We start from the raw sequence: 12841 nt of genomic DNA on the forward strand, positions 1-12841 counted from the left end.
CCAGAGGGACATTATATAAAACTCTGATCATACAAGTCAGCTTTTTTGTCTGAAATCCTAAAATCAGCTGCCTGGACTGACACAGAAGATTGAAAACTATCCTACAGACGAGGCCAGGGTATCACTGCCTATCAGAAAGGCAGGGAATTGTCCTGCTGCTGCCAGGAACTTGGGAGGTGGGAGACCACTCATTTTACAAGAATCCTGAAAGTTGCTTGGTAGGAAAGGAGGCAGGGAGTAAGCAGGGCAGGCATGAAAGACATGAAAAGCAGAAAACAGCAACTCTATCACATCAGCTGGAGATGCTCCCTAAATAACTGTCAACAGGCAGCTGGTAGGACTACAGCAGGAACACTAATTCAGTGATATCAAGTGTAAAGACAGGAACAGATATAGTCCAAGACAGCTCAATGGAAGCCGATTGACAGACCGGCCTCACTACAGACCAAGCTCACTACCTTAAACAAATTTATTTCCACAGGGTATGGGATTAATAACAGCATTGTTTTGCAAATAGACTACTGAGGAGCAACAGGACTAACCTACCATCAGGCCTCAGTGACTGCACGACCTCCTCAAGTCCTGGGCTAACCCTGCCTACAGAAATGCAGCAACCAGCTCCCAGAGATCAGCTCTGGAACACTGAAGCTGAGATCTGCAGCACTGCTTCTGCTCCAACAGATGAGAAGTCCAACCAGACAAGAGAATAACTTCAAACACCACCAACAAAAAGAACAGCTTCTTAATACCCATTAAATATACACTAAATATAAACTAAAAGATACCAGGATGGAAGAAGCATGAAGACATCTTAAGACAAACTCTTTGAAAAGAAGTTAATCCTTTTAAATAAAAACATAAGCTTATTTTGTACCTCAGGAACAGATCCAACACTGATAGGACTTGGAACTACTCAAATGATCAACCTTTTAGGTTATATACTCTTTTTTCCAAGGCAGTACAAGAAGTTGAATTGCAGCAGAAGGAAAGAATCCCTGGTGACATCTATCTGTAGATTTGGTCCTTAACTACCAACAGGAGATGGATGAGAAGGTGCTACTCCCAGCCCACCTCTTAATTAGACTGCACGAAGCAATGCAAAATTTGAATTCCAACAGGTCATTTCCTACCTTGCCAAGCTACATTACTTGGCAGAGAAGTGATGCAATAAGAAGTCATTACTCAAGAAAATGAAATCCCATTTATTCACATGGCCTTGAGCATACTAAGTTATGCAATTTGGAGATTCCTATGCAATGTGACATAGATTTGTACGTATTTCTCTTTCTGTATTGTTTCTAAATGAACATCTTGAAAACAAACATAAAATCCAAGCTCATTAACACATTTGGCTTCTTTTTAAACTAGTCATTCCGAATTACCATCCTCAGATATGCAAGTATTCTTCTTCTTCTCACACTGTGAGATATGGGTGAAAGGGCAAGTCACACAATACAATTAAAAACACAAAACACTGAGAAATTCAATGGGCTTAGAGTGGGGTTTCTTGATACAAAGTTCCAAAACAAACAAACAACAAAAACAGCTACTACATTTCATCTTGTTCGTGAAGTAATATTCAAAAAGACCTCATTTAAACAAAGTTGCTTTGCAGATTAACATTTCTGAAAGTGTAAAAACCCCCTTTTTGTCTATCTCATTCTTTAAGGTCACTAAATCCAGACCATCTGGATAATAAAGTTACCAACTTAGTTCCCTATTTATCTAATTAAAACTTCTGTACAGCTCATATGGAAAATTTGTCTACAGCTAAAAAACAACTGAAGTGTAAAAAGCAGCTGCAGGGAAATGATGTCACTGCAGGCAGAGCTGCCTGTCAGCACACTGGCACCAGGAAGATCCTGAGTTATTGTTAATCTCAGCTTTTGAGCCAAGTATCCTATTTGGAAAAACAAAACAAAAAAAAGAAAAACAAAACAATCCTCCCTCCCCCCCAAAAAAACCTCCCAAACAAACACAAAATTATATGGGCCTTTTAGCCAAATCCTACTTTCATTGAAGCATCAGTGGTAAATTTTCAGGTAGATCATGACTTCAAGACTGGTATTTTGTATCAATTTTTTTGTACAATTTTATCAGTAAGGATAAAAAGATGAACCTTTCCCCCACCAAAAACACAAGCACCAAAACTGTGCAAAGCAGACTCTCTTCTCTCACACACAGAGACCAAGAGGACTTGGTTTTGATAATTTTGATTGTTACATATGTAAATGTAGGTGATGAAAAGATGGACATTTTTTCAGTCCAGCAGGTAGCTCATATTTCCACAACCATCACAATTCTGCTACCAGTGGGTAGTTGCTGCCAGTAATTACTTCTATTTTACAAGCCAGTTAAGGATACATTCTCATAATTTTTTGCTCTATAGGGTCATGCACTCTGTTATTTGGGCCAAAGACAAGTGCAAGAGAGGTGTTCTCCCTCTTTCCAGGAGATCCTTCTCCATCAGAAGGAAACAGGGAATAGATACTACTTTTGGAATCCTAAGGGACAAGGATTCAAGTCCTTTGGGTGAAGTTCCCAAGCAATGCTCCAGCAGGTTACAGCTCTGCATCCAGACCTGTGACAAGCCAATTCCCAGTATAACCCATTTGCAATAATTGAGCATCACCTTCCATCTGCAGTGTCTTCTGTCCCTCAGAAATCAAGGACTGCTTCCCCTCCACTCTTACAGAAAGAGGCATTTGCAAAATGAACAATAAAGACAACTGCCAATGCTTCTTTAAGATATTACACTCCTTCCTTATCAGTAAAATATCATCAGAAAATAAATGCTTCCCTACAAATTTTGACAGAGGTTTAAAAAGTACCCTAAAATTCAAGTCACAATATATTAGGATGAAAGAATGTAAAAAACGTAACATATGCTTATTTAACTAGGTGCATTCCAAACAAGATACTATTTCATAGCACGTACACTTCTGCTAGATCTGAATTATAACACTGCCATAACCTAGAAACAAGTTTAACAAATCGTTATACACAAACACTGTGAGTAATGCACCAATGTTAGACAAAACAGCTCTTCACAGACAATTTCAGACTCCTTTTACATATTTCTATACACATGCACACATGCTTAAGAGTATATCATATTTAATTTTTAATGGAAATGTGTGTGTATATATACCTAGAATTCAAAATTCAACTGCTACCTCTTTGCATTACCCTGATGTCCCAACTAAGTGTTAGTTTTGGCGCTGACAACACAATGCCATAATGCAGACTCAATAAAGTGATCCTATATTTTCTTCACAAACCCATCACACAGACTGCCTCAAAATCCTGAGCCTGCAAGTCTATTTTAAAACTAAATCTTTGACAACGCATTGTTGATATATAACAGCAAGGAGCAAACTACGAGTGGTTTGTAACCAAGCTCAATTAACTTATGTGGTGAGAACATGCTCCCTGACTGAAAGTGGTTACTAAACATCAAACTGTAATAAAAAGATTCAGCAGTAATGCAGAGTACGCTCTTCAAAACTAGTGAAAAATGTATTTTTGTGAAATATGTGAGCAAACTTCTCCAAAACATTTCTCATTGTTGTACTCGCACTTTTCATGTCACTTCAGCCCACTTGAACTTAAGCAGCGCGTGAAATTATCTCTTTTCTTATAGCTGTTCACGTTTTTCCCTGAGTAATTAGCAAGCTACATCCCCTTTGACAGAGGGACACTAACAAGCTCCTACAGTTTCCAGTAGGACAAGGAATCCAAAGCTACTAATAGCAAACAAGTCATTTAAACAAAAAGGGATTACAAAGACTCGTTGCAAGAGGCTGGAAACTCACCCATATTTCAGATTAAGGCTTTCTGAGGAGCTCTTTTGTAAAGAGTTTTGACTCCATCTTACAAAAATATTTCATTGTTTTCTTCTAAAAACCAAAATATTGATTTGAATATCTACTAATAACTTCTTTTTGAAAATAATTACGCGCTAGAAAGACTGAGAAGTGTTTTCCAAAGGGAAAAGTGATGGAAACATTCGTTTTGTAACAAAACCCCCCTCCAGACATCTCACAGTTCAAAGAAAACAAAAAGTTACACAAACTTTTTAAAAAAGGTTTTTCCACTCTTCGCTATCAGGACACCAAAACAAGCTGCAAGTCAAGCCAGAGTGCAGAATATTTGCAAAATTTCCTTGCCAAAAATCCCTGGAACCACGCAAATAAAGAACGTTCGGACGAGCGCAAGCTCCTGAGAGGAAAGGCAGAGCGTACCTTGAGGACCTCCATGGGCACCTGGGTGGCGGGGGGCAGGCTGGTGGGCACGCTCACGTTGATGGCAGGGGTCTGGCTCACGGGCACCCGCTGCTGCATGAACTGGGCTGCTTGCTGCTTCTGCTGCTGCTCCCGACGCTCCTGCTCCTGCATCTGCTCACGCATGAGCTGCTGTCGTAGCAGGATTCGTGAGGTCATGCTGGAGGAGCTTAAGGGAGGCTTGGAAGCGCCAGGATGCTCGGAATTGCTGTGGGAAGACCAGAGAAAGACAGCTCAGCTTCCACCAAGCGGGATAGTGGCTCCAGCGGTCGGAGCCCGAGGAGTTAGACCGGGGTGTGGGTGAGGATACGACGCACCGCGCGAGGGGGAACTCGGAGTCGACCTACTTGAGGTACTTAGCGGCCACATTAGGCTGCCTTAACTTGACTGCAGCCAACCACTTCCAAACGCCAACATCCAGCTGTAAAGAGCTATTTGCTCTTTCAAATTTTGCACTAACCGCCCACAAGAAAAAACAAATGCTTTTATAGACAAGGGAAGGCACTCGTATTCCTTTTTCTTAAAAAAGTAATAAAGGGCTGCCTGCAGCAAGTCTTATGATAGGTGTAGATAATACTCCAGGTCTAGCTCAAAAATAAATAAATAAATAAAGTAAATCTACCTCTCCCATGAAAACACAACATAACAAAGTTCACTTATTTTTGCGAAATACTACCTTGGGGTTGGATTTGCTGGAGGTGACACACCTCAAAGCCAGAAACCAGACCTCCACAAAAACACTCAACTCCCACCCCAGGCCTACCAGCATCTTCCAAGTGGAGTGACATACAAGAACAGGCAGAATAAACAACAGTAACAGCTTTATTCCAGTCATACTTTATAAAGAGCAACAGGCTGGCACACAGCACTGCCCTAACCCCTAAGGGCTACCTCTATGCCATTGGCAGAGCCTGGGACAGACCATTGGACTTTGCCATGCTCTGCAGGGACACCTTTTAAAGCAACTCATCCTCTTCTTAGCCCTCAGAACTAAAATTCATTCCTGTAGCATAAGGCGGAACAATTAGGGTATGCAAACACCAATCTGCACATCCTTCAAGGGAAGGATGTTGGAAGTGGGTAAGAATACATGACTCCATATAAGAAAGAGCTACAATGCGCATAACTCAGCATATTTGGGTTCAGATTCTGCTGGCTGCCATCAGCCCATGGAAGGACAGGGCTCATTAGGCTGTCGTGATGCGGGGCCATGCCAGCAGTAACCCTCCCACTCTAGGAGGAGGCTGCTCTTGAAAACCCCACCTCTGGCTCCAGTGCTTCGGTGGTACCTGCAGGATGCTGGCAGGACACAGGAGTCTGGGAGCCAACATCCCTTCCAGGTCTTGCTCAGAGGCCGCGGGCACCAAGCGCTGCTTGTGCTTGGGCAACTGGAGCCAGCACTGCTGGAAGTTTTCCAGCTTTGTTTAGGACTGATGTTGAACACAGTTCAGGGTAGAAACACAAAAAAAAGGAGAACCCACACTTAATGCCCCAAGAGATCAAACTCTGCTCTTCCAGAGCACACATTTTGGGGGCAGGGAGGCAGGGGACCATCTTGCTATTTAAGACCTGTCAGGTTGAAACATTCACAGAGACACTGATCCTTTTGATAAAACAAGAGAAAACCTTTGTGGTGAAACTAATGCAGCTGCGGAATAATCGTACTAATTAGCTGCTCAAGACAAGTCATTGACTGTGATACTTGTAAAAAACACTCCCTTTTTCAATTAAGGGCGAAGCATTCTCACATCCAAACCCAGCAGCTTGTTTTCTGGCTGCACATCTGTACCACTTCTCCAAACAGAGGAGACGCTTTATTTCCATGACTACGATAGTTAGAGATCAGTGGCCTTCCAATTTTTTTGATTACACATTCCTAACAGGAATGTTTGAGCATGCACTCCCAATATATGTATATTTATTTATTTATGAATTATATACAAGTATTACTGAAGTGATAATATTTTCCTCCTGCCCACCACTGTGCATCCCACTATGGAGACCACTGTAATACCTGAGCAGAAAAAGGCACTCAAATGTTGCTTTCAAGGAAGGATTCATTGTCCTCATGTTGAAGAAAAGTGAATCATGTATCACACTGAACATTTGTGTGTGTTCTCATTTGTGCGCTACTGGCATTTTTTACAGATATTTAATGCTGCAAAATTGGTAACCCAGCAGTTCCTCCCACCTTCTTTCATTTTGAACTGTTTCTCCGCCAACCAAAGCCAAGTGTGCTGGAAACCATCTCAGAAGAACCTTCCCATGTACTGAAATTTTGGGGAATGCGAGGGAGAAGGAAGGAGAAATAATTTCCACTGCATTTCGAACAGCCCCTGCCAGGAACCTGATCTCACTCACACGATTATTGTACCTGCTCAGACCAACAACCACCCCTCCAGCTTCCTGCCGGTGATTCAGGGCTCTAGCACTGATTGAAAACTGTCAACAAAAGCTTCAAGTATCGTGTCTTTGAAAGAGACAACAGTCCCAGAAAATGCTGCTCTGCCAAATTCTTCCCCAAAGGGCAGAGACACTTCCAGGTTTTATTTCTTTTGCAATTCTGCTCAGTATTTTACATGGTATAGAGGCCCACAAGCCCTGAACGCAGGCAGTGCTGGCAGGCACGTGCTGCCAGATTGCAGTTACTGCCAAAGAATCATGGAATTGTTTAGGTTGGAAAAGATCTCCAAGACCATCAAGTCCAACCATTAACCCAGCACTGCCAAGTCCACCACTAAACTCTGTCCTGAAGAGCCACATCCACATGTCTTTGGTGACTCAATCACTTCCCTGGACAGCCTGTTTCAGTACTTGACAACCCTTTTGGTGAAGAAACTTTTCCTAATATTCAATCTAAGCCTCCCCTCACACAAGTTGAGGCCATCTCCTCTTATCCTATCCCTTGTTACTTGGAAAAAAGAGATGGGCACCCAACAATCACACCATCAATGCAGGCGAGTTCGAATGCCCAGCTTCCCTTCTCCACCATGTCTGCTCCTCTTCTTAAGCACAGAACACTCCGAGGTGGAATAGAAGATAATCTGGGTTTCATCACCATATACCCTCCACAGAGCAAGCAGTAAGTTTTCCAGAAACTCACTTTTCCAATCAAAGAAGCGATTAAAGACTTGTTATTTCAAAGGCTTCATCAGGACAAGTTTGAAAACGCATCTTTTTAAAGTTTCTTGACCTCTACATGCTGCCTCGCAGGCAGATCCCTTCCCATGATCAAGCTCTGTGCCACGTGCCACAGTACAGCCCAGAACTGGACATGTGGATTCAAAACTCCCATCCATGAACTGATTCACCCCCAGATCATGCAGAGTTGGTAACAGAGCCCACACACGCAGTTGATACACGATGTGATTTAGATACTTCCTGCAAACAGTTTATGGAAACCATCTAATTGCAATAAATGAAACCGACTCATCCCTTTAATTGACACATGATTAAACCAGTTATCCATTAGCAGTCTAATAAGCACAGTGTAATACAGACTGGGAGTTATTAGTTATGTGTCATGTGCCAATCCAATTAATCCTGAAGTGATAACATTTTATTAAATGAGTTTAAATTACATATCCTTTGCACAGATGCCTGGGAAATGTTAGTTACTGCACACAAATTATAACACAGGTGGTTGTTGCATAATAAAAGGCAACTGATCATATTAAAATCAAGTTTGATTTTGTTGTCATTGACTCCAGAGATTAGAGGGACCATACCTCTTACAGCCTAATCTACCTTCCCAGATGTGTACTGATTATTTTATCTGCCTCCTTGGCCAAAAAGACAAACTCATCTTTTGTTGGCCAGTTTTGTTTTTTGATTCCTATAAATTGATCAAACCAGCTCTCTGGTTCACATACAGTATTTAAATGAGTTGTCTGGTTCACAAGTATTATTTTGCAACAGCTACATATTTGCTAAGAAACTTCTCTGGTGATTTTGAACTCGAAAAAATATTTAACTCATCTTTGCTTTTTAACTGCTGTTTAAAAATTATTTCAGAAAAAAAAGTCTACAATGTAAGGTTTCTTAGACAAATTACAATAATTAAAGCACAGATAAACCCCTCAAAACCCAAGTTTCCTCAACTAGAGATGAACAAGAGTCAAACAAAAAAAAATAAGAAAAAAAAAAGCCCACTTTCTTTGGGCAGGATGTACTACCCTGCTCTAAACAGAGAAATGGCACACAAGAGGGAGGCTGCTGCTCTCCTCCATTCATGCCAACTGTTTGTTAATGGGGTAGTCCACAGAGAAATCAGCCAAGTAAAGCAGATTTAGCACCTCAGGAAATCCACTGAGCTGTACCAGATCTCAGAAGAAATAACACGGGATTTAAACCCTTGTGTTAATTTCTTACCCTTATGTCATTCATAATTATTTATAGAGAAAAGAAAGGCATCCACATTTAAGTATCCAACATTAGTATAAAACAATCTTGATCTTTAGCAAGCAGATGAGAGATTGCCAATGCTACAACTCAAATACTTGGTTGGACCTCCAGAAGGCATTTTCAGAAGAGACCACCCCACAGGCCCCTTCCAACACCCCTCCTGTTCCACAACCACTAGAGTTTCCTCTAGTTGATTTGTCCAAATTCTGTTTTCAACCTCTCTACCAAGTAGTAAAACGTCAAGTAACTTTTTATTCCCTGTACTAAATATATAACTGAGGCAACAACGCTTGCGGCAGCATCTAACTTGCCAACAAGCACCACTGTTTGCCTCAGAGAGCGGGTGACAGAAAAGGGAATAACAAAAGAAAAAAATAAATGCAAAGAGGACCCAGATTATACACACTACACCACCCCCCCCAAAAAAATTATAATACAAAATGTAGAAAGTCCACAAAGAACAAAAATACTCTACACAATCCCTTCTCTCCCATCCTCAGCCAAGGTAAGGGATTCCAACTACTACAGCATTTCCCCCTGGAGCACTTTGTACTTCATTCCTAACATTTAATAATTGATTGTGGGTTACAGCGACACTCCACTCGCCGCGCCAACTGCCTGGCACTGCTCGAAGTATCAGTGCAGAAAAAACCAAGCCCAAGAGTTGGCACCTTTGTATGTCCTGACTTGCCAAGGACAGAGCAGTTACAAAAACGGTGTGGAGACCTTTATCAGCCTTTATAATAAAGCCAGGACTATGTTTCAGGCTTCTACATGAAATGTTTCTGCACTTGAAGGTTACATGTTTAAAGAGACAGGCTGCATCTGCTCCTTCATCAAGGTAGATGTTTTCTGTCCCTCAACTGCTTTTGCATCCTGACCTGCACCAGCTCAGAGCTGCTCTCCTGCTGCAGCACTGCTCACCCCACACCATGGGCTGCACCCACAGAACACCTCACAGCCCAAAAGGCATCCATCCATCCATCTCCCTGAATGCATTGTGTGCACCTGGTTGGGTGGAGAAGGAAGGAAAAACCCTGCAATCAACCACGCAGACCTACTACCAAGGAGCTAAGGGTTGAATCCCAAATCCAATTAATGCAGTGGACACACTTGCTTTGGAAAAAAAAAAAAAACAAAACCAAAAACCATACACACCTCCAAAAAAACCCCCTCCAACAAAACCCAACCCCACAAACAAAAATATTTAATCCTCGCTAAGAATTTCTTTAAGTTGTTGTACACCATTTAGTAGTTTTCCATTTTTCTTCTTGTCTTTAAAACACACCTTCACAAGCTGCTGAACATAATGCTTTCTGAACTTAATGAAAACCTCTCTCATGACCCAGGAGCACTCAGTAAATAATTATTAAGCTCTGGAGGTGGCTTTTGCATGAGTGTTGACTTAATAAAATGCCGCAAGTTGATCTGCTTGAATGCCCATTTACCTGGGGGGACAGCTTGCAGTACAGCCTGGAAAGCTTGATCACAATCAGATTAAGGAACCAGGTAAAATTAAGAGGTTCCATCCAGAATCTGCAAAGGTCACATTTTACAATCCTTTACATTTCTTTTTAAAGGGAGATAAGTAACTGCAAACCCATAGTATCCTGAAAGATTTCCACAGAATAATCGTTATAACGCACCAAATCTTTTTACACCTAAACCGAACACACCCATTAGCCCAAATGTCTGTGTATGCCATGAAGTTTCAGAAGGAGAGATATTTATATGCATATTTAATTACTTTTCTTTTAAACACAGAGTATTTTACAAGTCTTCCCCTCCTCAAAGTCACCATGATCTCTCAGCAGGTCAGCCCCAGCTGCAGGAGACAGTGGCCAGCTCTCAAGCATGGTATATCTAACTCCCAGAACACAACCTCCACCACAGCAAATCAATCACACAATAATCTGCTCACGGTGCCGTCACCCGGGAAAGCGTCACTCACAGACAGAAGCTGTCAAGGGAGCAGGGCATGAACATCTGAACTCTAACAGCCTCCATCTTTCCCCCCAATTTTGTGTCCAAGGGCTTTTGCTGAGCACCCTCGGGTGAAAGTCAAGCGGCGTCCGGGCCCGGCTGTGTCTCTAGGGGAGGCTCCAGATAAGGACCTGGCAACTCCAATCCCCACGGAGCAGCAACACAGGCAGCGGTTCCCGGCACTGCAGACCTGTGCAATCCAGCACCTACCGAGGAGAAAGGAAGGGAGGGTTGAGGCAGCCACACACAAGGTCTTTGTATATCGTGAAACGACTCTGAAACACCTCAGAAGTTTGGAGTCGACATCTCACTACATCCTGTCTCACCTGCATGAGAGCACTGCACAGAGCCCTGACAGGGACAGCTCGGAGCAAGGTGTGGATCCACAGCAAGCACGGATGAATGTCCAGCACTACCGTGGGGCTGAGTGTGATCCCCACACCTGCACCCAGGCAGCTGTACCACCCTCACCATCCCGAGAGCACTGGGAGAAATGGAAGACAAGGGCTGGCATTGAAAGCACTTCTCCCATTCATTAATTAAAAGGGGTGTGATCAGGCCATTAACACCATCAGAGAAGTGGATAAGGGCTGTCTGTAACAGCACCGTTTTCTCACGATCTTTATCACCAAAAAGACAAAGGGAAAGGGTGAGTGCAAGACAAATTTGTTTTCTGGGATACAACTCCTTCACATTCAAGGCTCAACTAGGTGAACCTCTACCTAGGAACCACTGGACATGCATCTCACAAGAGCCAGATGTGCATCTCTAATGGTATGGAGAGTCGATCTGACAGTGTACACACTCTTCCCCGTTTCACCTCTGCTCAAAGAGGCTGAAACCTTCAAGCAGAAAAGGAGCAGGCAGGTGAAGACAGATTTGTCTTTCACTTTAAAGTCTGACCTTGCTAAAGGCTTTCTGAACCATTTTTCAGACACCATACTATGGGTACTTCCCTCTCTGAAAGGCTCTACACAAATTTGCAAAACAAAAAGCCAGATAGCTAAAACAATCAAGAGGTGATAAAAGAAAAAATCGAGGAGATAACTCTCCACTAACAACCTCTGTAGGGTTTGATTTTGTAATACAGAATTTACGTTCTTTTACCAGAGTAAATACAGACGATAACGCTGTCGCTGAGAGGGAAGATGACGTATGATCACCACACTTTTTGATACTTTGCAACTAAATAGTGCCCAGGTCTGACTCCACAACAACTTTCCATCATATCTTGGTTTAGAAATTATCTATCATAGTTAGATAGCAAGTTTATTCACAGATGCAGTCCTGAAGAAAACAAGACTCGACCATGCTGTGTTCACAGATTGTACCCATAATTTACATGCTCATATTCCCTTCAAGCTAAAAAGCCACCATGCTCCTCAACGCTTAACGTGACCCAGCAATTCCCAGCCTAAATCCTTCCACTCATCCAAGGTTTTCTGCTTACTGACTACACTGTTACAGTACTATTTAACGCTTTCCAAAGAGGATGAGGCAGCTCGAAGCCTCATCTCGTGCAGATGACATCCCTGCTCTGGTATGTTGAGCAAACAGGATCTTAAGGAGCAAAAGGGAAAGTGTTTATGGAAGATTTGCTTTAAATGCTTAAGAACCCCAAAGAGTCACGATGAAAACCACACAGTGAATTCAATGCTTGATGTGTGATCAGTCAGTGTTATCAGCTTGGAGGACTTGCTTCTTACAGTGAAAACTATGGGCAAGGGAACAAACAACCCCGAAGTCATTACTTCAATAACTCTAACATTAAAATAATCTTGGACAGATATCTCACTTCCATCTCCAGCCACAGCACTAGCTGTTCATTATGGAACCTGATCAAATCAGCAAGTGTGTTCAGCAACTTTTCTTTCTAGCAAAGCAATTCTCCAGACTGCAGAAACCAATTCCTCAGCGTCCACATGCTTGAAGTAAACTTCAGTTTGAGTGTTCTTAAGCATTGTTCATAGTTCTTCTACACTTTTGTCTATTTGTGGAAGAGTTATTGGGACAAGGAGGATTGTGTGACTGTGTAAGCTGAATGACTCTGGGCAGTGGAAAAAGCCTTTATTCAGGAACAAGTTACTTTACCAACTATTTGCATATTTACATTGCAATTACGATTTGCAATAGCAGGACAGATGTGCCAGACTTGCTGCCTTGGGTTTTCA

At 42.2% G+C, this 12841-nt stretch overlaps 1 protein-coding gene across 6 annotated transcripts in view; it reads right to left on the reverse strand.

Annotated features, from left to right (window-relative positions):
- The window catches only part of MITF (melanocyte inducing transcription factor), a 103421-nt gene that overhangs the window by 42002 nt on the left and 48578 nt on the right, over positions 1–12841 (reverse strand). For 5 of the 6 annotated variants that reach the window (XM_051788905.1, XM_051788902.1, XM_051788906.1 and 2 more), the window contains exon 2: positions 4245–4491. In XM_051788905.1, the coding sequence (XP_051644865.1) occupies positions 4245–4491 (247 nt within the window). Of the gene's footprint in view, positions 1–4244; positions 4492–10638; positions 10663–12841 lie in introns of those variants that run through there. The other variant, XM_051788904.1, reaches the window with a different exon arrangement.

The sequence above is a fragment of the Manacus candei genome, unplaced genomic scaffold (assembly GCF_025592945.1).
Source record: "Manacus candei isolate 608988 ecotype Guabito, Panama unplaced genomic scaffold, ASM2559294v1 h1tg000025l, whole genome shotgun sequence".
Classification (NCBI taxonomy): Eukaryota; Metazoa; Chordata; class Aves; order Passeriformes; family Pipridae; genus Manacus; species Manacus candei.